We start from the raw sequence: 27,795 nt of genomic DNA on the forward strand, positions 1-27,795 counted from the left end.
CTAACTAATGTCTCTTACAGATGTATCGTAACACAAGTAAGTAACTTGTGCGTTAATTGGGATGATGGCCTCCTGCATTCTCCTCGTCCCTTATGCAAGACTCCATATGCGTCCCTTACAAGAATGTTTGGTACGTCAGTGGAACCAGGCTCAAGGTCAACTGACAGATCTGGTGTTGGTGGACACCCGCACCCATTGCTCTCTTCAGTGGTGGATCACACAAAACCTTTCCAAAGGGCGGCCATTTCCCGACCCGGTTCCACAGACCGTGCTAACAGCAGATGCATCGCTCACTGGCTGGGGAGCTCATCTTCAAACCCATGCCATCCAGGACATGTGGACCCCCCAACAAAGACAATTCCACATTAAGTACCTGGAATTGTAAGCAATCTTCCTGGCGTTAAAATCTTTTCAACTCCACCTCCTAGGCAAAGTTGTCCTGGTCCGTACAGACAACATAACAGCAATGTACTACATACAGAAACAGATTGGAACACACTCTCTGCAGCTTTCACGCCTAACTCAGAGCATATGGAAATGGGCCATTCCGTAAAACCTATATCTCCTTGCAGAACACCTCCCAGGTGTACACAATCAGATAGCAGATCTGCTCAGTCGTCAAACACAGCAGATCCACGAATGGGAACTTCATCCTCAAGTTCTTCTTCCATTCTTTCACATGTGGGGCCACCCAGAAATAGATCTGTTCACCACACACCAAAACGCAAAATGCCCAACCTTTGCGTCCAGGTATCCACACCCATTGTCCAAAGGCAATGCGCTTTGGATGAACTGGTCAGGCAAATTTGCTTACGCTTTTCCACTTCTCCCACTCATTCCGTTAGTGGGGGGCAGGAACCACAACACCCAGCCCGCTTTGCGGAGAGGACGCCGAAGACGTACTTTGTTCGCGCCACGAGGCGCTCAAAAAACGGCCAGAGCACCTGCAGCGTAGGATGTGTGCGGGCGTGCCCCGGCCAAGGGCGGGCCCGTCTGCTCCCGGAGGAGGCTGGGCTGGGCCACCCCCATAACTTCATGAGCCAGGTCCTTTTTATTACTGGACGGAGGCCCTCTGGTGTATATCGTGGTGGAGTAATTGTCTGAAGCGCTAGAAGACATGGGTAAGAGAAAGCAAACTAGGCTGGGGCTAGAGGGGGAGGGGGGGGGGGAGCTGTCTCAATGACTCTTGATTCATTTCTGGCCAGGGCAGTAAGTGCTCTGTCCAACGAAATTGCCCTAACAAAAAGGAGACTTTCACTGAAATTGACTAACTTTTGCAGCATGAATCTTTCTGGATTCACTATGCAGTGCATTACTCCTCCATCTAGTGGTTGGGTCCGGAATCATAGTATTTTCTCTTTTTAAAAATTTTGGTGGCCTAGGTGGGCGTCGACATCCCACCATTTGGGGTCCTTCGTGACGTTGACGCGCTTCTTGCGGATGCTCCCACCTTTGGTCGCCATCTTCAGATTCTTTTTCCCGCCGTTGGGTCTGGATCGTTACCGAAGAGTTCCAGAGCTTTGGAAGAGGAATCAACTAAAAGAGAGGAAAATCGACGAAGATCTAAGTTTTCAGCAACACCAGACTACAGGTCAGGTAACCGGGACGACGAGGGAGAAGATCTCGTCGTTCAACAGAGAATGCGCTCGCAGGGGGCTCCCTGAGCGCTGGGATGGACAAAACACCTTTCAAGTTTTGCACCAATTGCCACCACAAATACACCCAGAAGGACCAGCATCCAGTCTGCAACCTCTGCCTGCTGCTCGACCACAACCGCGAGGACTACAACGCGTGCTCGGCGTTCACACCCAAGACCCTCAGAGTAAGAGGGAGGCAGAGAAGAGCGAACCACATACAGGGGCCACCTCCATCGTTCCGAGACTTGGGCCTCTCCAGTGGAGAGGAGGACAACATCGCCGAAGGACCGGAGGACTGCATGGTCGTCGAGGTCCAAAAGAAGACGTCGAAGGAGGTAAGGGAGTAGTCGACCCCCAGACACTCGAGCGACAGTCGAAAGGTTGAAGCTAAAGCACCGAGCGACACTCATATGAGTGAAGCAAAGTTCTCAAAGGAGGCATTGCCGCCGAAACACTCGGCGAAGGTAACAGCAACCAAGGACAATCAGCCCAGCTGATCCTTCGAAAAGGACTCCCAGACGGCGAAAGACCACAAAAAGTGTAGGTCGTCGAAGGATGCCCTTGAAAAGGTCACCTCGTCACTGAGAAAAGAAGGGCCAACAGCTACGTCGACGACCTCGAAGCGAAGCTCTCCATCTGTCGACGCCGATCAGGCCGCCGAGATGGAAAAGAAGAAGAGGCTCGAGGCCGAAATGGCGAGCATCCTGCAGCGGAAATGGGACTTCGACGAGAAGATGAGCCAATACACCATCCTGCCGAAACCCGCACTCGAAGCCGAAAGAGACAACAAGGACGCCGAACCTCCGAAAACGCCTGAAGCAGTCGAGGAACAGGAGGAAGAAGCCCTGTATTATTTCGAAGGCAAAGGTGGCGAGGATCAGCAGAGCTACCGGGACTCCACGTCCTTGGAGTCACAAGACTTGGAGTGACATGACCTCGACGCCGAATCACCGGAAGAAGGGGTAGACACATACCCTTCGAGGCCTTCACCCCCCGGATGACATAGGGATCTACAATATGGTCGTCCAAAAGGCTGCACACACTTATGGGGTAAAAATGGAGGAGGAGAAGCCCAAGGCATGTTTTCTCCTGGAAACTCTACTGCCTCAACAAACTAGGAGCCAGTTCCTGCACATGCTCCCTAGTGTGCCTGACCAGGGAAGGGATGACTTTAAAGAACCAGCAGTATGCAAAGTTGTGATTCCAAGAACGTAGAAAAAGTATAAGCATTCCTCAAATGACCCTGCATACATCCAGGGGTCAGTGCCAGCCGATTCCATAATTACAGCAACGGCTAGGAAAAGGGCCAATGCACCCACAAATGCCGGCCCACCTCCAGACAAGGAGAGTAGAAGGATAGACCTCACAGGGAAGGAAGGTGGAGCAAAATGCGGTAATCCATTGGCGCATCGCAAACTCCAACGCCCTGATCAACAGGCACGCATACCAGCACTGGGAGGAAGTGTGGCAACTCCTAAAGCATCTACCAGACCAGTACCAACAAAGAGCGGCTCACCTGGTAGAAGAGGGTAAAAGCATGGCGAACACATGTTTAAAATCGGCCTTGGATGCTGCGGAGACGTCCAGCAGACTAATGATGATAGGAGTGACCGAGAGAAGACACGCCTGGCTTAGAATTTCAGGATTCAAGCCAGAGGTGCAAAACAACATCCTGAACACACCTTTTAACGTAGAGCAACTGTTTGGCATTCCAGTTGACGACAAGTTAACACAGCTCAAAAAGAACAACGAGACAGCCTTCCTCCAAGTGACTTCACCATGAAGCTAACGCCCACCCTAGCACCACCTCAGGGTGGGCACAAAGACATAGAGAAAAGCAGAAACCCGACGTTCCACAAAAAACAGCCCCTCAAACACACAACACCAGTAGGAGGCAGGATAAAAGACTTCCTCCTGGAGTGGAGGAAGGTCACTACAGACAAATGGATACTAAACATCATACAATACGGCTACTGTATAGAGCTAGAAAGACAACCTCCAAACAGAAAACCAAGAAACAAGGCACACTCAGCAAAGGAACTTTCGCTTTTTCAACTAGAAGCGCAGGAACTGCTCAGCAAGGAGGCGATAGAGGTGGTACCGCACAACCAGAGGAACAAGGGGGTTTACTCAACTTACTTCCTCATGCCAAAGGTGGATGAAACCTAAGACCTATCCTAGATTTAAGGTTCCTGAACAAATTCATAAAAACTCAGATTCAAGATGACTTCCCTACAAGAGGTAATACCACAAATACAACAAGGGGATTACATGGCAACTATAGATTTAAAGGACGTGTACATATACATTCCCATCAACCACAAGCACAAACGTCTACTAAGGTTTGTGATCAACCAAACTCACTACCAGTTCACAGTACTAGCATTCCGACTCAAATTCGCACCAATTGTGTTTACAAAATGCCTAGCAGCAGTAGCAGCGCACCTACGAAGGAGCAGATCAAAATGTTCTTAGGGGCGGAAATCAACACCATACAGGCTAAAGTGTTCTCCAGCATGAAGAGAACATTGGCGATACTAAAGGAAACACGTCTTTACCGCAAGGGGCAAGTTCTGACAGTGAGACTGTACCTAATCCATCAGCAGTTTAGCCAGAGGAGCTTGAGGGCAACCAAGGGGAGGGTGTATCTATGTTGGAACCTCCTGTAAAAAAGAAAAGAGGCGGAGACAAAATATCCATACAGCCTCCTAAGAAACAAACGGCATTAGCCATCCTGGATCCAGTAACTGAGGTTCTGAGCCAATTCATGAATAATCTTTCTCAAAAATTAGAAGACATTTTTAATTCCTATCTAGCCTCAATTGTTGTACGGTTAGATAAGTTTGAATCACTATATCTTCAGTCTAACGAGTGCCTCTCTAGCATTGTAACTAATGGTAAGGGGTTGGAATTGCATGGGTCGAAGGAAGGGCAGTTGGATGGTCATGATGTCTCAGGGCCAATAATCAGAAGTCAGCAGTTACCCCATGGGCTCAATAATCAACCTCCTGATGGGCCGGGCCCCCAGGAAAGCGTTAGATGCCCTAAAAAAGGAGGGACGTAAGAGCTGCCCTGGATGGAGGTTTGGACGGTATATTGGGGACTGATTCACAAGAAGCCTGGGTGGTCCCAAGGACTGAATCACATGGCTTTAAATCCCCCAACCTGCCAAGTAGAATGAGAGAACCAACATTGTACATTTACCCCCTGAATCTGCTCCTTTAGCGACCGTTCTGGTAGGTGTGCCACCTTTGCGGGGGAATCCCAAGGAAACAATGATTGATTTAATACACAAGGAAATGCATTGGCTAGATAGTTCACTAATAAATAGTCACGCCATTGCCCCCCATGTCATCATGGCTTGAAGAGTCTGCTGGGTGGGGAAAGCAACAAATAAAGATAGGTGTGGGGACTGCATTGTGGTCAATATGACACATCCTCTACACGCAAGAGCTATATTATGTAATAAGTCAAGACCAGATGCCCACACCGGTATCCAGTCCCTTCCGCTATCCTTTTTCTACCCAGATGCGGCCAAATATCATAACTCCAGGGGCAGTATACTCAGTCGATCGCAAGGGTTGTTGTTGCAAAGTCAAAATGTGTGCTTCAATACGAACGCTTCAATTTACCTCACAAATAGATTTTCCCCTTTAACCCCTTGCATGCTCGTCACGGTGGGAGTGTGCGGAGGATGGCCCACGGCCGTCCGTATCTCGCCCACTATTTAAATTGCCCGCACAGTGCGAAAATTCGCGCGGCATGCAAGGGGTTAAGGGATCTTGACAGTATTGACTGACTAACAATCCCTATTGATTACTAGACCAGTACAAACCCCCGCTCTTTAGTTCAAACAACTACTCACACCCTGCCAGATAGTGACTATAAAGAGTTAGATCCCTCTGTTTGCACCTTCATCTCTTGGAACATTGCGGGTTGAAGGCGAAAAAAGACGACATGCATTGGACAGCCGTATTAAAAGCTGCCCATATCATCGCATTGCAAGAAACATGGGACACGTCGGATTCATTTGTGATGGATGGCTTCGCCTTCTTTTTTAAGGCTGCATCTCCCTCCGCTATAGGACAAGCTAAGGGAGGTTTGCTTATTTTAATATTGCTTAAATTATCATGCTCTATTAAGGACCTGCTCAGTCCATCCCCTAACGTGTTAGCAGTTGAATTAACTTTCCCCAGGAGACCCACCATGGTGATTATAATGTTTTATAATTCCTTTTGTAGAGCAATCAACAATGAGCATATAGTCGCCCTCAAGAGTTTTTTAGAGGTTATTGTAGAGACAAACACACCCCTTATGATATAATTATAATGGGATATTTTAATGTACAATCGTTGCTCTTCAAACTGCTTACTGGACAGGGGGGTACAAGATGACCTGGCCACTGTAGTACATTTTGAACATTCACCCCAAGGTACCCTGCTAGAAAGCATTTTTGCTAGTAATAATCTACACTATCAAGAACACACAGATAAAGTGAAGACTATATACTCTCCTTTGTTGGGAGGGGATGTTGGACAACTATTGATTATATTGTGGTGTCTGCCCCATTATTTCATATCACAAAGGAAGTAAGATCTTCATGGACCAGCTACAGTGACCACAACCCAATCATTGCAGATTTTAAAGGTTTCATCGTCACCTGGGGAGTAGAATGAAAGACCATAGTGAATGGGGAAATTCAGCTAACTGACCAGGCCCGTAAAATTATGTAGGGGACGATCATTCAGGAGCATTTCTTAACCGAGTTATATGCGGAGGGTAATGAAGACATCAATCTATGTCTCGACACCCATACTGAGCCAGAGGAAGTCCTAGAAGCGTTTGACAATTTTTCAAAATGGATTGCAAATAAGTTAACTGGTAAATGAGGCCCACTTGGTACCAAGGGGCCAAAATGGTTCAACGCAGACTGTTCCAAAGCCCTTATGGTAGCACTAAAGAATAAGCCTAGGGATTCCATATTGATTAAAACATGCAGGAAAGAGTATAACCAGGCTCTAAAACTAAGGAAAGAGGAAATAAGGAATCCGGCACAGGAGGATTTCAACCAGGCAAGTACTCTTGCCAATAGTTCCAAATTATGGAAGGTTGTAAAGAGCCCCTTTTTTAAGAACGATCACATGATGAGAACCAAATGTATTATCCCCGCGGATAGATGGATCAGCCACTTCGAGAAGATCTATGCGGAGGTGGCCGTAGATCAAAAGGACTCAACCTGGGTACACTCTACTGTACCGCTTTTATTAGGTTTTAGAGTGAACGAAGTTCAGAAAGCAATTGATGATGCATCCGCACGAAAAGCCCCAGGTCCTTACGGGATACCAGTGGACCTTTATAAAACAGACTCTGGTACATGGGCAAAAATGGTAACCAAGGTTTATAATGCTGCTACAATGATAGGTTTACCTAATTCCTGGTCTACGTAGGTGATCTTGCCTATTTTTAAGAAGGGTGCTAGAGATGACCCGGCATGTTACCGCCTGATTTCTTTACTAGATTCTGCAGCAAAAATAATGGGCAAGGTAATTTTAGATTGTTTGAGTAATTGGCTGGAAGAAAGAAATGTGTTATCAGACTTGCAATTTGGTTTTAGAAAAGGTAAGGGAACGGTGGACCAGTGCATGAATGTATATATGATGATCAGTAAATACACCTTAGCCAAAAAAGGTTGTATGTTTATGGCAATTATGGCTTTGATTGTTAGAAATAGGTATGGAAGTAAATTTGGTACCTTTCTTACACTAGTCTCATTTTAATTTAACTGCCTCTGCAAGGTATAACGAAAATGGTTCCTTAACAATTTCATGGACGGTACATAGAGGAGTAAGGCAGGGACGTATTCTTGCACTGGTCCTATTTACTCTATTTGACGAAACTGGTCCTTGGGTGGCATAGCGGACACTTAAGAAAAATACGCTAGTAAGGGGAGCAGTGGCAACATTGGACTTTGCTAGATGATTAGGGAGTAAACACTTATTGCTGATCTTGAAGGTTTACAATGTGAAATGTGTCCCTATGACAACATATGGCAGTGTGGTTTGGGGTTACAAATAGGTTAACGTCCTACAAGGGGCCAAAAATAAATATCTACAGAAACTTTTAGCTGCCCCCCTAGTACCCCTGCCTTTATGGTGCATGAAGGATGAAGGCAGGGCTACATTTCAGATTGTATTGCAGTGACTTCCTTGATATGGTGGTTAAAAACATGGTCTAAACCAACTCTTACCTTAAACCAAATTATTTTAGAGGACTGTATGAAGCTAGATAGAGCCTTAGACATCGCCTGGTTAGGTTACGTTTCTCAACAGCTGTCTGCCTTGGATGTCACAAGCTTTTTAATTGACCCAGACAGCTGCATTTTGAAGAAGTGATAGATATAAAAAAATATCAGTTCCTAACCAAGAGAAGGGTGGAAAGGGAAACAAATGAACTTAGCAAACCCACTTGAAGACAGTATGTGATTTTAAGCCCCAGGATCTTAGATCAACCATTTTGGTCTTTTAGCAATAATCCACATCATCGTTTCCTTTTATCTAGACTTAGATTCAATTGCGTTCATTGGCTCCTTACAGTACCCAAGGGTTTCTCACAGGTAGGGACCCTAAAGCCTTGTTTATGTGATAATTTTTCAGAACAAAGATTTGGTGCATTTTATATTTTTCTGTGGTTTTTATAATGAATTCCGATCTAAACATATTTTACCTCTTTTAAAAAATTGCCAATTTGCACAAGTAAGACCAGCTCTGATCTATTTCCAAATGCTCTCGTCCCCACTGATATGCTATGGGGTTGCTAGCTTTTTGTCGGGAGCAGTACGTAGAAGGAAAAACATGGATTGCCCATAGTAATGACTTAGGTTTTATCAGGCTGAACAAGAAATGTTTAAAATGTTATGATGAACTTTCTAATTATGTATTGATATTTGCACATGTACAGTAGTATTTAACTACTTATATGACTTTATTCCTGTGCAATTGTACTTTTATGGCCAGAACGTCAAAGAGAAAAGTTTTATTGACTTGATTTGACTTGAGGTCACCTAAAAGGATTTTTCCCCATGTTTCAAGACTAACTTCAGGGCATGGTCTGCCACTGGTTAGTCTGTGAATGTGTCTCAGGTCTGCTGTCCTATATAGGGCGACATGCGCTTCAATTTCTCTGTATGGAATCTCATATTCCTTCCTCAGGTCAGCAAATAACCTAAGGGATTTCAAATTATAACGCTGCCCCACAATACAGTCATAGTTCTTGTCCATGCCTTGCGAATAAATGTGTGTTTGTGTGCCTATGTTTGAATGGGCATCACATTGGCAGCTCGGGAGAATATACTCTGTTGCCCAGTTTCTTTGTAGGTACCTGATGGAGCATAGACCACAATTGTATGTGAGTAAGGAGCACACACAAATACTCAGGAGCTTGGGTGCTGCCTAACTCATGCTGCTCAGGCTGAACATATCTTGCTTCTGGTGTGCCCCTGGACTTAACCATACCACAGTCCATTGGAGCTCCACTCTTAAAACTAGATCTGAAAATCAGGCACCCGTAGGCCACCTTCCACGATGCATAGGTAGAGCTCCCGTGCCACCCTACATCTGCCAGGGCTCCATATCAGTTCAGTTAGGATATTTAATTCAGAAAGAAGGGCACTGTGAGTACAGTTGGTATATATGAAACTAAATATAGCGTGCTGTAGCAGGACCTTTTTTCGGAGTGCTACTCTACCGAGCAGTGACGGTGGTAATTTAATCCAAAAGCTCATTACCTATCTAGTTTATGCCAATTCCTTATTTCGTCTGGCAGGCAACATATCTGCTTAGTGTCTGAGTATTCTAATGCCCACACACTTGAAAGTATGAAGTTCATGTATTTGTATGTTTAATTCTGTAGACTGTAAGCCCAGATACATTTTCAGATTATTCAAGTTTTCCCAGTGTATGAGGAAGCCCCATTGCTGCATTGCAAATATCATCTGCATAAAGCCATATGACTTGTTTCTGCCCTGTAATATCCAGTCCCTGTCCTCCTATTCGCCCCCTCATTTGGCTAGCTAATAGCTTCATGGCCAGGACAAATAACAGCAGGGACAAACCCTTGAACCTCTCTTTAGCCACTAAGGCACTGAAATCACCCTGCTGGTCTTCATCTGGGCCGTGTGATTGGTGTACAACAGTTTAATCCAGTCTCTAATCTCTGCACCAAAACCCATTGCTTCAAGCACCTTGACATGGTACCCCAGTCTAACATATCAAATTCTTTCTCCATTGTTAAGCCCACTCCCTCATTTGCGTTCTCTTCTGTCATGCTGTCTACTGTGTGAAAGAGCCCACAGATGTTGAGTAAGGTGTTCCTTTCTGGGACAAACTCACTCTGATTGTAGTGAATTAGCTGTGGAAGGACCCTTTGTCTTCTGTTTGCTCTTAACTTCTCAACATTTTTGCAATCGACAACCGTTGATATGGTTAGCAGCTCGGCTGGTCTCTTGTAACGCCCTGAACGTCTCAGGATCGTTTAACAGACACGACAATGAGGACGCAACCACTTGTGAAGGGTTAGTTCTTTTAATGAAGGCAAATAAAATACAAAGAACAAACAAAAGTTATAGTCACTGGAATCCTCCAGGCTAAGTACGTTACCAGCCCACAGCACGGATGGTCCTAACCGTCCTCTGCATATACGCCGATCCCGGCGTATGCCAACAGAGGGCAGAAATGAAATGGCCGACAATGCCAATCGGTAGGCTGTGAGGGGCACGAAGAGTGTTGGGGAGAATCGAGGAGTCAGGGAAACACCCAGCCGGGGTCTCTACCTGAAGGGAGCAGCCGCTCAACCTCTTCCTCAGACTGCACCGGGACGCGGAGTCACCTCCTGGTGATGCGTCACCGATACCCCAATCACAAGCAAGAAGACTGAACCGAGAGCAGCCGCTCGATCGATCCTGTGGACTTCCGAGTCTGTAACGCGGCAAACACCTCCTGGTGTGCGTTACAGCTGGCAGTCCCTGTGTCTCTGGTCGGGCTGGGAGTTACGACTCCAACCAGCAAAAGCGCCACAGGTGACGATGGGGCAAGACACGGCCCAGGGAGTAACGACTCGACCTACCTCCGTTCTTGCCTTACTGGAGCACCACTCCGGAACACTGCTCTTCACGAAGCAGGTACGTCGGTGTAAACACAATATCCGACAGCCTTGTACCTCCCGGTTCCTCCCTTTATAGGGCGTGTTTTCCTTGAGTTATGTAACAGCTCTCCTGTTTACATAAGGGCGTGTTTCCCTTGAGTTATGTAACAGCTCTCCTGTTTACATAAGGGCGTGTTTCCCTTGAGTTATGTAACAGCTCTCCTGTTTACATAAGGGCGTGTTTCCCTTGAGTTATGTAACAGCTCTCCTGTTTACATAAGGGCGTGTTTCCCTTGTATGACAGGAATTCTTGACAGTACATCCTCCCTCTCAGCGGCTCCCCACGGGTCCAGCGCTGGCAGGAAAACGCCGATGGAACAAGGAGACCAAGCGCGGAGCATGAACCCCTTCAGCCGGTTCCCATGAATGCTCCTCCGGGCCATAGCCTTTCCACGCAACCAGGTACCACAGCTTCCCCCTGCGCCATTTGGACGCCCGTATGCCCGACACTTCATACTCCACCTCCGACTCCACGCATACCGGCCTAGGTGTCCCAGACGGCTTGGAGGGTGCTGGTTTGAGCAATGATACATGAAAGACAGGGTGTATCCGCAATGACTGGGGCAAGCACACCTTCACGTTCACGGGACCCATACACTTGGTAATTCGATAGGGGCCCATGTACTTGGGATGGAACACACTGTTCTTTCGAAACCTCATGTTTCTTGTGGATATCCAGACGTAGTCTCCAGTGCGGTACAGTGGCCCGGGCCTTCTCTTCCTATCTGCCGCAGCCTTGTATCTTCTCTTGGCCTCTATTAGGACAGCCCTTGAGCGCATCAACGTGTCTTTTATGTGTGCCACCCTGTCCGCTGTGGCGGGAATCCTGTCCTCTCTGAACGGATGTAGAAATGGCAAGAACCTGGGATGTTGGCCATAGTTGCTATAGAACGGAGATGACTGTGTGGAGCTGTGAGTGGCGTTGTTATAGGCTATCTCTGCAACCCATAGCAAGTCGACCCATTCTTCCCTGCCCTGGTCCACAAAACATCGCAGATACTGTTTGAGCGTTTGGTTCAGGCGCTCGGTTTGGCCGTCCGTTTGAGGGTGGTAGCTGGTGGACAGGGCGGTCTTAACATGCAGCGCAGTGCACCAAGTCTTCCAGAATTGCGCAGTAAACTGCGACCCCCGGTCCGACACGATCACCCCAGGTAATCCATGCAGTCGTACCACATTCTTTAGGAGTAGTGACGCCAATTCCCCGGCCGTAGGGACTCTCTTGCAGGGGATGAAGTGCCCCATTTTCGTCAAGTAATCCACCACCACCAGTATTGCCGTCATCCCCTGGTCTACCGGTAGGCCCACCACGAAGTCCAGTGATATGCTATCCCATGGTCTATCCGGGGTCGGAAGTGGATGTAAGAGCCCTTGGGTTCGGCCATGGTCGGCCTTCATGGTAGCACACGTAGGACACTCCTGTCCCCACCTCCTGACATCCACTCTCATGGTTGGCCACCAGAAATGCCGTCCCATGCTAGCCACCGTTTTTTCAAAGCCCAAATGACCTGCGCATGGAGAGTCATGGCACCAGATGAATGCTTGTTTCCTTAGCCTAGGCGTGGGTATCAATACGCACCTGCCCTTCAGGGGTATCCCGTCCTTCAGCTGCCATTCTCTGTGACTGAGGAGCCACCTCCGCCATGCGAATGACCTGATCCCTCTCTTTATTCCCCTCAGGAAAGTATCCGGTTGGATAACCCCCAATACCATCCTCGGGGAAATGATGGAACGCTCGGTTGCAGGCAATGGTTCCTTAACTGCAGATTGACGGGACAGGGCGTCCGCCTTCCGGTTTTCCGTCCCCGGCCGATATGTGATGCGGAAGTTGAACCCCGCAAAGAAGATCATCCACCGCAGCTGCCTGGGAGAAAGGTGTCTAGTGGCCGTCATGAACTGTAGGTTCCGATGGTCCGTGTACACCGATACCACATGTCTTGCCCCCATCAACCAATGCCTCCATTCGGTGAAGGCGTCCTTGATTGCGAGAAGCTCCTTCTCCGCAATATGGTAGTTGCGTTCGGCGTCGTTGAGTTTGCGGGACATGTACGCAACGGGATGAAGCACCCCTGTGTCGTGGTTGCGTTGGGACAAGATAGCCCCCAGCGCCACATCCGACGCGTCCGCTTCCACCACGTAGGGGAGATCCGGATCGGGGTGAGCCAACACCGGCGCCTTACCAAAGGCGCTTTTCAGGGCCTCAAAGGCTTTGTTCGCTTCAGGGGACCAGACAAACTCCTTGGACTTCCTCAGTAGCTGTGTGATTGGGGCCACCACTCCTGAAAATCCATCTATAAACCGCCTGTAAAAGTTGGCGAAGCCAATGAAACTTTGGACGTCCTTCACGCTTTGGGGCACCGGCCATTCTTTCACCGCCTTGATCTTTCGTTCTGCCATCTCCTGTCCCTCTGGACTCAGCATCACTCCGAGGAATTCCACGGATGTGACGTGGAAGTCACACTTGCTGAGTTTACAAAACAGCATGTTTTCCCTCAGCTTTTGGAGCACAGCTTTGACGTGGTGTACGTGCTCCTCCACACTGGACGAATAAATGAGGATGTCGTCGATATATACGACCACGTAGATATCCAACTCCTCTCTGAATACCTCATTCAAAAAGTACTGAAAGGCTGCCGGGGCGTTGCACAGACCGAACGGCATGACGAGGTACTCAAAAAGGCCGAACCTGGTCTTAAAGGCGGTCTTCCACTCGTCTCCGTCCCTCATGCGCACCAGATGGTATGCCCCTTTCAAATCCAACTTGGTGTAGATACGAGCTTTCTTGACCTGTTCCAGAAGTACACTGATGAGAGGCAAGGGGTACCGATTTTTTATGGTTATCGCATTCAATGCCCTAAAGTCCACACAGGCTCTCAGCTCCCCATTAGCCTTCGGGATGAAGAAGAGTGGCGAGGCGGCCGGAGACTTGGACGGGCGGATGAATCCTAGCTTGAGGAGTTTATCCAGGTACCCCCGGAGATGCACGTTTTCAGGCTCCGTCAGGGCATACAGCCTGCCGCTGGGAACGCTGGCCCCTGGCACCAGGTCGATCTGGCAGTCAAACTGTCTATGTGGTGGTAGCACTTCCGCCTTCACCTCATCAAATACATCCTCAAAACTGTGATAAGCCTGGGGGAGAGCCACATCTTTTTCTGCCGCTGTAGCCACCGTCTGACTCCCGCTCTCATCTGCGTCAAGGGATTCCGTTCTTATTCCACAATGCAGGATGCAATACGGTGACGTCATTTCGATGCGATGTGTTGGCCAATCCACAAAGGGGTTGTGTTTCTGTAGCCACGGCAATCCCAATATGACGCCATATTGGGGCGCTCGGATGATGTTAAAATCGATTTGTTCCAAATGGTTCCTCCCATATCTCATCGGAAGGACCCCCGTGTGCTGTCCGATGGGCCCCGTCACCAATCGCCTTCCGTCTACCGCATAGACGTCTTCGGGTACTGCTTTGGGAAGAAGCACTAGCCCTAGCCTGCATGCCTCGTTGTGGTCCATAAACATGCCAGTGGCCCCTGAATCCACCATGGCCACAACGGGTATCCACTGGTCATGCACTCCCACGTGCACCGTGATAAACAGGTGTCGTTGTCCCTTAGTGACCGAGTTGGAAAGTGAAGGGATGGATGAGTGACTCCGAGATGCCCCTTCTCTGGTCTTGGAGTCCTCTAGTTTTCCGCCGGTATGTCCACCACGGCTGTTACCGACCGGTTGGCCCGATAACGTGACGTCTTCGGTTTGGCAGGGCATTCACGTACGTAGTGGCCTTTTTTGCCACAATATAGGCACAATCCTTGTTTACGGCGTGACTCTTTCTCCGTGGCTGTGAGGCTCGCTCGTATTGCGCTGATGTCCATGGGTTCTCCCTTGGATGCGGTGGAAGTTTCAGGACTTCCCACCGTCACATAGGATGGAAGGGATTTTCCTTTTCTCCCATGATCCCCCTTTCTGTCACTTAGCCTATGTTCCAGCCGTACTACCAGGTTGATAAGGCCCTCACATGTCTTGGGTTGAGGGTCAATATGAGCCACGGCGTCCTTGAGCTCATCGCACAGCCCTTGATGGAAGAGCGCCGTCTGTTTAGCAACAGGCCACTTGGTTTCCGCAACCAGCCTTCGGAACGCGTTGAGATACTGCACCAGGTCGTTGGATCCCTGTCTCAACTCAAGCATTTCACGGTCCGCCGTGTACGAGTCAGCCCTTCTGTCGAATACCTTCAGGAATTCCTCGCGAAAAGCACCCCAATCACATAAGAGGGGGTCGTCCCTGCTCACCAGAGGTACGGCCCATTGTGCCGCGTTTCCAGCCAAATAGGATATAAGGAAAGCCACACGAGCCTGACTCGTGGGGAACGCCTTTGGTTTGCACGATAAATGTAGCGCCACTTGTGTGAGGAATACCTGCACTGTGTTAGGATCCCCACTGTACCTCTCTGGTGTTGCCAAGGGGATGGCTACCGGCATTTCCACTACTACCGCAGGGGTCTGGTTCGTGAGGGAGGTGCTGGGCGTGAGCGGGTCCAATTGGATAGCATCCAGTCTGGCTTTTACATCGGCTGTTTCTTGCCTAGAGGCAGCCACTTCAACTTGCATGGCCGCTAAAGCAGCCAGCACATCATCAAGTGTTGCCATGTCTGTTATCGACCGGGAGACAGTTAGTGTTATTAAGGTCGGATATTTTGTAACGCCCTGAACGTCTCAGGATCGTTTAACAGACACGACAATGAGGACGCAACCACTTGTGAAGGGTTAGTTCTTTTAATGAAGGCAAATAAAATACAAAGAACAAACAAAAGTTATAGTCACTGGAATCCTCCAGGCTAAGTACGTTACCAGCCCACAGCACGGATGGTCCTAACCGTCCTCTGCATATACGCCGATCCCGGCGTATGCCAACAGAGGGCAGAAATGAAATGGCCGACAATGCCAATCGGTAGGCTGTGAGGGGCACGAAGAGTGTTGGGGAGAATCGAGGAGTCAGGGAAACACCCAGCCGGGGTCTCTACCTGAAGGGAGCAGCCGCTCAACCTCTTCCTCAGACTGCACCGGGACGCGGAGTCACCTCCTGGTGATGCGTCACCGATACCCCAATCACGAGCAAGAAGACTGAACCGAGAGCAGCCGCTCGATCGATCCTGTGGACTTCCGAGTCTGTAACGCGGCAAACACCTCCTGGTGTGCGTTACAGCTGGCAGTCCCTGTGTCTCTGGTCGGGCTGGGAGTTACGACTCCAACCAGCAAAAGCGCCACAGGTGACGATGGGGCAAGACACGGCCCAGGGAGTAACGACTCGACCTACCTCCGTTCTTGCCTTACTGGAGCACCACTCCGGAACACTGCTCTTCACGAAGCAGGTACGTCGGTGTAAACACAATATCCGACAGCCTTGTACCTCCCGGTTCCTCCCTTTATAGGGCGTGTTTTCCTTGAGTTATGTAACAGCTCTCCTGTTTACATAAGGGCGTGTTTCCCTTGAGTTATGTAACAGCTCTCCTGTTTACATAAGGGCGTGTTTCCCTTGAGTTATGTAACAGCTCTCCTGTTTACATAAGGGCGTGTTTCCCTTGAGTTATGTAACAGCTCTCCTGTTTACATAAGGGCGTGTTTCCCTTGTATGACAGGAATTCTTGACATCTCTCATCTTTAGTCAGAACTGCTGTAATGGTCTTAAGTATTTCTCTCTATGGCTGTTGTGTACATTTTAAATAGGCGTTGGACCAATTGGGTCTGCTACATTTGATGGTGGGGGCTGCAGTGGGCCTTAGGAGCAGGTTGCGTCCCTTCTTTTGTTTCTTTTGTCTGCGCTTGCTGACTTGGGTCTCCCAACTTTGTGGAGTTGAGGAATCCCTGTTGTACGACCCACTCCTAGGCTTACTCCAGTTCAGTGAAGTAGTAGTATGTTTGGTTCTTCTGTATCATTAGATTGGCTAATTTCTACGGCGGACCTTACACTGGCAGTCCGGTCCTTAGTTATTTCAAGGATTGAATATGGATGTACAACTCTAGCAGGCCTATCAAACATTTCCACAGCACCACGAAAAGCATGTCCAAATGCGGCCGCAGGACTCATTACTGGATCTAGAAAATACGACCATATTTCCCCGTACCCGAAAGCATTTAACTGGTTACCATACGAAGCCAGACTATAACTTAAACTGGCATGTACTACCCACAAAGCGCTCCACTACAAAACACCAAGATACTTAGCTCAGGAAATTGAGCTCTCAGGGGGAAGCAGACCAGCTAGGAGTGCCAGAGAGCTATTACTGAAACCACCCATCTTTCGGAAGAAGAAAACATATGACAGAGCTTTCTCCGGAGCAGCCCCCAGAATCTGGAACTCACTCCCTCCAAACATTAGAAAAATTCCACACACAGCAACATTCAAGAAGGAAGCGTAGATCTTCCTAATGAGCAAGTACCTTCCTTAGGCTAGACTGTTCATCATCAGCATCGTGATTAATACCCAAACGTCAATCGTGAATTGTTTCTGATGTAGAACTCGCGGAAAGCACATCAGAACCTGAAACTGCTAAGAAAGTCATGTACCGGAATATTATATATATATTAATGCTGCTATACCCACTGTATTCCAAATGTACCTTATGTAACTGTGAAGCGCTCTGATACCCAAGGGTCACGTCCGCGCTATATAAAACTCTTTAAATAAAAAAATAAGAATTGGCAAAGACGAGCAAAGCATACTTGAGTCCTATTTTGCACACCTTGTGTTTCACTCCCTGAAATGAGGCCCTATTGGCTGGACCACTGAGGTGGTATCTGGGAATGTTTAACACTTGTTTTTCTATTTTGAGGTGTGAGGCTGGAGTAGCTACCTGCAGGAAAATGTATCTATCTTTATAATGTATCAGTATTGCCACTAGTGAGCTTGGTGGAGCACCGAGGCAGGACATATTGTCTGCACTTGATGAACTCTTTCAATTGAGAATAATTTTTGAGGTGTCACTATGGTTTGAAATCAGTTCTCCAAGAATTCAACAGTATCTTGTACCTCCATTCCTTTGGCATGCCTTCTATTTTCAGTTTGCTGCTAAATAGCATGCCCTTCAGCGTTTTCTGCTCTGCCATCCATGACGCGAATGTGGACCATGAGGGCTTGCATTTGTAGTCGTAGTTCAGTCTTTTGTGGTTGAATTTCTTACACAGTTCATTCAGTCTGAGATTTTTGTCAGTATGTTTTTCTCACTGGTCCCAGATCTAGGGTGACTGATTTCCCAATTATGAATGCCTCCAGTATGATATCCAGCGTATCACGTTTCTTCACCTTGTTTCTGTCAGGATCTTTAGTGCCTTATAGCTTATCTTTAGGCTGCTTAGCCATTTTCATGTTTTGATGGCTTACTGATGGAAGAGTGGCCATCGTATTTGATCTAGTCTGCCCCATATGTGGCTTTGTTCAGTTGTAGGGTGCAGTCCTGGTTACCATACAGAAAAAGTTGTGGCTGGGTCGTTTTTGGGGGCCAGGATACTTGTCTGTGATTTAGATAATTAAGTTCCTCGGTCCTGCGTCCCACGTCAGATAAACCAATGTGCGTGAGTCTGAGGCTGTTTGTACGGTGGACCTGGGACATATCCCAGGGGTTGCTAGCCTTTGCTCTCTGCTTTCATACCCACTTATGATCTTCATTCCCTTGGAATAGGGCGAGCTGATTCAGTCCCAACCCGGCACTTCACAAATGAAAGTGGCCTAGCGGAAATATGCAAGCTTTCACAGAGTAGGCTTTACTAGGCAGCTGGTTGTTATCCTGTCTGTGACGCCCTGCCTTCTCTTGTCTGGTGGAAAGTGAGTGGAACCACTGTTCCCTTTTACCAGTATCCTGACTGCTGATGCCACCTTCTGGAAATCACCCTTGGAAGGGGCACACCAGCATGCCAGAGCGGTTTGGTCACTATATGCCTCCACACAGCTGATCTAACCCTCTATGCGTCCTTGCACATCACTTTGTCTGTGGCCTCCCCACACATGTTCAGGGCCAGAGGTGCTATCTGTTCTCAGGAGGAGGGGGCGCATGGGCTGCAGTCATGCCGGAGCTCTCCAGATTCTCAGTCTGGCTTTAGTGAAGTTCCTCCATCAGTGCCCTATTGGTGCAGCCCTTCATGTTTGCTGTTACTGTAGCATTTTCCGTGATTCTGGAGCGTTGGGCCAGGAGCTCTCCAAGATCATGTCCATCTTCTAGACTGTCTTGGCCATGCCCTCCAAATAGTCAAGGGCCTATGCTGATTGTAATAGCCCCAGAGGGGCTGGTGGTTCACAGACCTTCTTCCTCTTTCTGTGTGTCCATACAGGAGACTGCCATGCAGGCCAATTCCAGGAACCTGAACCTCCTACAGGACATTCCGAAAAGAGATAAACAATGATCCAGGTGACTCAAAAGTTAGGGAGTGTCTCAAAGCTTTTTTGATTACCTCTGCAAAAAAAGAGCAGCAAAAGAACACCCTTGAATCATTGCACAACACTCTCCATTGCAGTCAGTAATCTGTTACTAAGCCTACCATAATAGATATTCAATATTTCTGAGTTTCTGCTGTGAACACACTGGGCTGAATGATTATGGAGCTGAATGAGTGTGCCCAGCCTGTTGGCCTATGTTTCTGAGTAAGACCCTTGTGGTTTATGACTGATTCTATTAATCACTTGTTACACCTCTCACACTACTAACAACACAATATTGCTTATAAAAGGTTAGTTAAATTTGGGTGAGAAGTCAGGAACATGGAATCCCTCTCATAATCTAACTTGAGATGTGCCCTGATAAGTTTCTAATACTAAGATTTACCTCGGATCACCTCACATGGCGTCTTACCGAGAGGATTGGGGTGCATCTCTCTCCAGTCTTCAGAATAAGATCTTTTTACCAACTGCCTGACACAGACCAGCTTCCAAAAACCTCCAGCTTCAAATGATCTCTTCACAGACACTGCACCTTCTGGATGGTCCAAGTAGCATCCCCTGAATTGAAAACGCCACACAATATTCACTCAGAAAGATCTCAGCCCACATGTCAATGTACAAATCAATAATTTGATGTAAAATACAGACAGAGGTTAAAGCAAAGCCAAGGCACAGCTTCAATTCCTTATTTCCCTCATGCCAGTACTTCTGCTACGCAGATAACAGTACTGTGCATGGCTACTAGGTTCTACAAATGCAGTCAGATGGATAAGCATTGCAGTCATTAAGTAAATCTAAGTCAGCTGCCATTAATGATTTTTAAATAGCTTAATTGTTGATTAATCTGCGCCTACCAGACAAGACTACTCAAGGACACAATGTGCCTCACCCTCTGCCCACACCCCAGCCCTCACATCCTAGCTTTTTGTTGGGGGAGAAGAGGGTGGAGGATCTGTCTGTCTGTCTCTGTGTCCATAATGTGAAAGCATTACACAATTTCATTTCTGTTTTTTCAGCCCAAGCAGGGCTTATTTACCTGACACTGCTATTGCTATATTAATTAATGACTCTCTCCTCACAGATGGGATTTCCTTCCAAAAATAATCACCCCAGCTGTGAGTATTCTCGCCTTGATTTTGCTACTGACGAGGACTACTATGAATTCTTAGCAAGTAAGTGATTGTGGTCCAGTGGCATGACAAGTATTCAAGCAATGTATGATGTAATTCATGCTAAGTTCCACTATATTAGGTGCTATAACTTCAGTTTCTGGAATTAAGTGGACTACTTCTTCCCCAAAATATGGGCAGGTGCTCATGCATTCTGATTGCTCCTTTGATGGAGATTTAAAACCTTATTGCATGCAGGGCATCTACTAAAAAGCGGCTGTTGTTAAAATCTGTCCAAATTGTTTAAAGCTTTGTATTGCCATTTGTTGAACCATGCAGGTTTTGTAAAAAGAAAAAAAGACTTAAGGTTTAGGTACATATAAAATTAGAAATTACTTTTGAAATATATTTGTTATGCTTTACATTGAATGTTAATAGTGATCATATATTCGGTGTTATCTGTATTAAGGCTTTTACTGTTTAGGAAGCATAATTAGCACTAGTCATTCATAAAGCTGTGGGTTGAGTATCTGATTCTTAACCGTAACCATTGGGCAGCATTGGAGGAATGCAAGAAAGGCAACGCAACAAAGCAATCTTGTCAATAGTGGGTTCGACCAAAGGAGAAGAGGGTCGAAGGGCAATAAGATCAGTCAGAGGATATTCAGTTTCGTGCAAAGTTAGGGGAACCAGTGCTTTGTAGGTCTGTATATCTGGCAAGGCACACCAATCGTATTGGCACTCATCTCTATTGTTTGAAATGGTTGTGTGGGAGAGAGTCCTCTGTGTTTACATTTTTAAGCCGAGGTCTATCTCGAGCTCCGAATCCTATTACGACATGGAGAAGGCCTCTTCCTCCTCTACCGCGGATACCCCAATATCTTCTTAACCGGACTATTCACCGAAGATATCTGGCGTGACCTCAATGCTTCGACGCTCTATCTCCCGATGTCGAGCTCGATGTTCGCAAAGGTTTTTTTTTTACCAAAACTATCTGCAAGCGTTGCAGTCTTCTTTGTGCTCCGGAGACAAGCACAAGTTACACACCTGCTGTGAGTCAGTGTGCGGGTACATTGCGTGGCACTGTGGACAGAATTTGAGCGGAGTCCTTCACATCGGAGAGCTGGACCGATGCGGTTAGGCCCGAAGACCGCCCACAAAGCTTTCCGATCGAAAAGTAGATTCCGTTGACCGAAACGATACGCGTAGAGTTGGGAAACACGTAAGAAATAATACAGTTGAGGGTAGAGAGAATTGGGCACCAAGGGGAACCGGAAGAACAGTTTCGAACTGGAGCGCAGCAATACCCGTCAACCCGATTGCTGAAAAAAACAGTCTGACAATGGAGTCGATGCCCATGTGCACTATCACCGAAAGGATGAGTCACCTTACCTCGTGATTAGGAAAGACTTCTTCAAAGAAAAACAACTTGCAAACATCCTGTCCCAACACTAGATGACAGGAGTATGCAAAGCATGTGAATCTACAGCTCTACATGCCAAGAACAGATGCTTACTGGGCAAGTAACATAATCCTTCCTTTGGAGGCTCGATGTGTCTTCTATTTAAAATGTGAAGATCTGAAGAATAGATTAATTTAGTAGCTACATTATGGGCCAGGCATGGTTCTCACATTTTGTGAGCATTTTGTAGAAGTCCTCTCTTGATAATGAACCATCCATGGAGCTTTTTAAACCGGTCAGGCGACCAACTAGCAGATGGTTTTACACTGTACAATATTTGATTCCGTGAAGTATTAATGTAGCAGTCTAATACACCTAACATTATTATGTCCTGGTGGAAGACATACAGTAATGTTTGCTACATTTACTTAATGCACTGCGTGTTAGAATGCACTGATTGAAGGAAAGATAGCCTTCCACTTTATAATATTCTCGTAATACTAATTTTTGAATTTTTGGAAGTCATTCTGAGTCGTTCACTTGTACAGATCTTCACCATCCACATAGTATCTTAATTCAAAACTCACAAGATTGATGTCATAATTTGTACCATTGCATAGATGCTTGTTGAAGCATTTATAAAAGAAGGTGCTTTTTGTATTTGCGATTGCATCATAGCATAGGTTAAGTGAATTTTCGGCTCCGATAGTTAATGAGCTTTTGAGATTGAGTGTTTATCAATATTCCCTGTAGACTAAACAATTATTATTATTATTTCAAAATTCGCAAATAGCACTAGACTAGGTCACTACACATATAACATGCTTTGAAGCATGCGGAGGGATGGTTATCTGGCTGTCGCAGAACTTTCAACCCTCAGTTTCTGTCTAAGCTGATCTCGATAGTGATTAATCTACTCGCTGGTGCGGTCTTTGTTAAAGCATTTTCATTGTATTTTTTGTGGGGGGGGGGGGATTTTTATATAGCGCAAATTCGACTGAAGGTATCAAAACGCTTTACATGAGCACCTGTTCCATTACAGATGAACACATTAATTTTGTTAGGCACGGGGAGATTGAGTGTTTTGTCCAGAATCACAGGATGTTTAGAAACCCTGCCAAGACTCAAACCCGATTCCCCAGCCTCGAGGTCGACTGCTCTAGCCGTTTGGGCACATCCTCTTCCCAAGGATCTGGGGCATCTGCTCACAACCACTCAGTTATGCATGTGTTTTTTGTCTTTGCGTTTTGGTGTGTTTTAGCAGTGAAATTGCAGCTGCAGATTCAGAGCCTCACAGGAGTGTGTTTGCCATCTTAGATGGCTCAGCTTTTCAAAGGAAGCAGGCTTTTTTGAAAGTTTACCCCCCACTTTTTGCCCACATTTCGTCTACTGAGTTCTGGTGTAATGGCTCTGAAATGCCCTGAGCCCTGCTAAACAGGACTCGGGCATGTGCTCTGGCCTTTAAAATGGTGCATGTTTAATTGACTTCTCCCCAATTGGCATAACCCGATTTACTTGTAAGTTCCCAGTATATGGTGGCAGGGGTACCTAGGGCCTATAGGTTGAGGTGTCTCTCGTGGACTACAGCACTAGTTGTGCCCCCATGAGCACGAAAAGTTAAAACATGACTCTAAGTGATTGGAAGGGCAAATTAAAACTGCTAACTCGATTTTGCCATTTAAGTATTGGCAAAGCCCAAACCTACCCTTTTTAATGTATGTAAGTCACTCCTATGGCAGGTCTAACGATCCCTTAGGCATGGTGATGTATGTTAAAAAGTTGAACCTGTACTTTTACATGTTCCAGCAGTAAAAACCTTAAATTGTCGTTTTTACTGTGGAAAGACTAGTAGCCCCATTGGCAAGATCAGAGTTACAGGCTGGCACCCCAGCCCTGCTAACTTCTGAATTGGACTATTAAGGTTGGTACTGTTTGGTATCAAAAGAATATTGGTAATAAATCAAATTTAATGGTTGCATCGTCTTTAATCTCACTGGTTGGCAACATGCAACGTTATAAGTTGCCACTTTAGTTGCCCAAGGTTTCTAGTGCCTGTTTACTGATGTACACATGTCCTGCAGACGACTTTCTTTCCTCCTGTGGAGACGTGCTACCAACTCCCAAGAAAGGAAACAATATAGGGCTTTCCTGGGAGAGAGGTGTTACCTCCCTCCTGCAGGAAGCCATATAGGTGTTTGCCTCAAAAGGCAGGCTAAAAAAGGTTGCTTTTGGAGGGCAGATGTTTCAAACTAAGGAAGAGGGCTGCCCCATTGTTTAGGCAGACTGGTTGGCACGGGAAGTAGAGAGGGCAAACCAATTGCAAAACCGGTTTCCTGAGGGGCGTGTAACCCTAAGGAAGCCAGACCCCGAGGTGGGCTTGTGAAATCTGAACACCTAGAGGGGTCTTGTCATCTTGGGAGTCGGCAGAAAAGGAATCCTGGGATAGTCAGATGCCACACTCCACAGCAAGTGGTCACAAGGTGGGAGGGCCGGTAGCCCATTGGCTACCAACCGCATCCTGCCCGGAGGGCACTTTCCAAGCATAAAGTGGGCACCCAGAATTCTGATCTCAACTGACTTGGAAGAAGAACCGAAGGACTGCCCTACTGAACGGAGGGACCAGCAAAGAGAGGCTGCACCGACGAAGACTGCACCCAATGCACCTAGTGGCTAGAGAAGAGAAGGACTGTGCCTTCCATGTCGTGCTCAAGGGGACGCTATCTTCAGAGCCCAGTCAGGCCAAGAGAACTCCAAGGGCCAGCTGGCTGGCCTCTTGTTCACAACATAGGGACACAACAGCTGAAGAAGCCTGCTAGGGTACCACTGCCGCCGTTCAGGACGGAGGTCTAAGACCTGATAAACAGAATTGAATCTGAGTTCGCTGAGCCCGGGAGTGCTGTCGGAGAGTTGCAGGGACCCTCAGAAGGTGAGTCAACTCAGGAAGGACTGGCCCATGACAGCGACACAAGGTGCCTGGTAGTCCAGTGGCGACTGGACTTCGACCAGACCAGAGAGAACCCCGTGGGATATCAACCTTGTAACCAGGACCTCCTCACCATCTTCGTGGACTGAGGAATACCTGAAGACTGAATCGCATCCACAACACCCTTAGAGCATTTTCAGTTCAGCATCCTTCATCCCTTGCATCAGGACCACTCCATAGGAATCTTTCCCAACACGTATAAAGGGCCTGGAACCCCTGGAAGACTGCTTCAACTATGAGGATAACTGTTCTTGAGGACCCTGCTGGTCCCCCTTACTAGCTCTCTTCTGGAGTTGGATGCCCCAAGTACTTCCAGCTGACCGTATTGACACTTACTCAAGTTTTCTTTCTTAGTGTCAAATTCGATGACTTTGCCGAGGCTGGTTTGCGGTTGTGTGAAATTGTTTAGACTTATTATTGCTCTTAAAATCAATATCTCCTGAACCCTCTGGTGGATCTTTTTAGTTGTAGTATCTAGATTCTTATAAAAGTGCAGTCTAGTTTTATAAATTGGTGTCAGATTTCTTGATTGTTGCGTTGAGTTCTTCTTTAGTTGTTTATATGTTTAATATTTGTTCCTCGGTTTAAGCCTTGCTGCTCAGTGCCACAGATACCCAGGGTGGAGCCGCAGGTTTGTCAGATGAAACCTGAGGGTCCTAAAAGGGTCGGTGAGTGTACTAGACAGTGCGGTTGAACGACCAAACTATATAATGCACACTATTTCCTCACAGCTACCCTTCAGATCCCATCCTCTCTTAGCTTTCAATGTATGGTGGTGCTAGCAGTTTTTTCACCAGAAGCTTTACACCTACTTGGACGATTGCTTAATATGTCCTCCATTTTCAAGGCAGTACAGGAAACGCAGACATGTTTTGGAACTTATTGGACCGTAGTTGGGGCTAGGTTTTCAGACAAAAGCGGCAAAGTCAACCCGCTTAAGTCATTCAATGCTTAGGGATGATTGTAGACATGAAAGTAGAAAAGTGTTTCTTTTGAAGGATCAACTGTCTTCTATTTAAATTTGCTGTTGCTGGCTATGCAGGAAAATAACCAGCAATAGGGCAAGCAATATTTGGAAATCTTTTTGCTGGTACTTCAAATCTACTCTTACCTACATAGAGGGGTAGCACTCCTTTGCAATCTGTGAGTGAAGTTAGAATAGCTTTGTGTTGAAACAAAGTAACAAGTTACTTCTTGTTTGTGTGGAAACTATATGAGATGACTGTGCATCCCTCCTGCTTTCCTTGTTATGTTAAGTAGATTTGTAAAGCTCACTAATCACCTTTGTAGGTATCTAGGCGGGTAGGTGGCTGTCCCCTTTCCAGCCAGGTCTTCAGCTTCTTCCAAATATCGAGAAGCGTTAAGAAACCTTTGATGTGAAGCAGGTGGCCGTTCCTCTCTTTGGGGGAGATGTACAAGAAGGCACAGCCTCCAGCTTTTGTTTTATGAATCCAGGGTGCGTGTGCTAGTAAAAGACATGAAAGTAGAGAAAGTGTTTTTCTCACAGGGAATGTCCATTGATAGTCAAAAGCATTGAATAGTCCCGTCCACATTTGGGGATCCCGGAGCAGTTTTCCATTGTATATCTTCTTATGTGTAGATGTTCACCTTTCTTCAGGAAGGCCTGTAGAAATACTTAAGAAAAGAACATTATGCAGCCTATAAGAAAGGCTACAATGGCCAAATTCTTCACATTGTACTTATAACAAGCATTTGCAATGCAATAGGTCTCGCTTTTACGTGAGTTTTAGCTATTGGCATTGTAAATCACAATAACTTTTATTTATGTTTTGGTTTATAAAATGTAAATAAAAGGCATTGTCATTTACAATGCCAATAGCTTATACTCGCGTAAATGCGAGACCTATTTCATTGCAAATGCTTGTTCTATAGGTCAGCAGCTCTGGTTTCTCCCCCATGGCCAAGCGTATAAAGTTTAAAGCACTGTACATAGCTTTTCATCACACTGGTCCCCTTCCACTTCGACAACAGCTGCAATGCTATCTTCCAACTAGATCATTACACTCTGCGAATGCCAATTTGCTCATAGTTCCTAAATTTAGGAAAGCTCACCTTAGTGGTAGAACATTTTCTGTATAGGAGGCTTGGCTATGGGACAGTATGCTGGACTATCTTCATTCTGTTAGCTATTTCTGTGCCTTTAGGAAAGCCTTGAAGAGCGGGCTCTGTAAGCTCTTACATGTCATGTCTGAATGGGTCTACGTTTAGATTAGTGCCAGGATTACTTTTTTTAGGTGACCGTTTTGCCTCTATAAATAATAAAACCTGGACTGGAGCAATTCATAACTCATGGACCAGAGAAACTTGGTAGGGCTATGGTTAAGGAGGGCTGGGAGCACTAGACTGCCCACAGCCTACGCCTGCCAGCCAGTGGGTGACTGGTTCTCTTCCGGGGCAGGCTTCAGGCAGTAAACCGCTTCCTCCCCTTTTCCTGCTCTTCTCTTGTCCTCCGAGTCAAAGAACTGTGCCTCATTGCATAATCTACAGATTGGTCACAAGTACTAGGGACAGGTCAGAAGGTCGAAAGCAGGAACATCGTAGGTAGCTCTTTAGTGTGCTAATGGCTCTGCAAAGCACTAACGGCCCTGCTAACCCTGGAGGCGCTTAGAAGAGTTTTTTATCCCCTTTGTTGCCCCACCTTTTCTCCCATGATCCCAAAAACTGGGGTGATATATCTTACACCCATGGGTGGAAGTCCTGCCTGCTGGTTGTAGAGGGGGTAAACATTTGGATAAGGTGGCGAGAGAGACTGTGTGTGCGCGTTTTAGGTCTCCGCTTCAGATTTTATAGTACAAATGCACTTATCAGTACCAAATTAGTCCTTCTGGCATTGTCAGATGGGCCAGTCGGCATAGGTGCTTCGTGATAGCCGAAAAGCAGTCCGCCTTTCACCCACCAAATTCCCTTTCCATTCTAAGCTAACCCGAGGATGTAAGACGGGGAAAGAGATGACGGTTCGTTCCATAGACACGACATGTATACAGTCTTGCTGTGCTAGCAGAGCGGCTTTAAACCTTTGCCTGC

The 27,795-nt window shown here is 46.8% G+C and overlaps 1 protein-coding gene across 5 annotated transcripts in view; it reads left to right on the forward strand.

Moving 5' to 3' along the window:
- The window catches only part of LOC146816482 (exportin-5-like), a 1,867,381-nt gene that overhangs the window by 311,804 nt on the left and 1,527,782 nt on the right, over window positions 1–27,795 (forward strand). For all 5 annotated transcript variants that reach the window (XM_085610326.1, XM_085610327.1, XM_085610328.1 and 2 more), the window contains exon 12: window positions 20,338–20,428. In XM_085610326.1, coding sequence (XP_085466452.1) covers window positions 20,338–20,428 — 91 coding nt within the window. The remainder of the gene's footprint in view (window positions 1–20,337; window positions 20,429–27,795) is intronic.

This window comes from Triturus cristatus, chromosome 6, assembly GCF_964204655.1.
Source record: "Triturus cristatus chromosome 6, aTriCri1.1, whole genome shotgun sequence".
Taxonomy (NCBI): domain Eukaryota; kingdom Metazoa; phylum Chordata; class Amphibia; order Caudata; family Salamandridae; genus Triturus; species Triturus cristatus.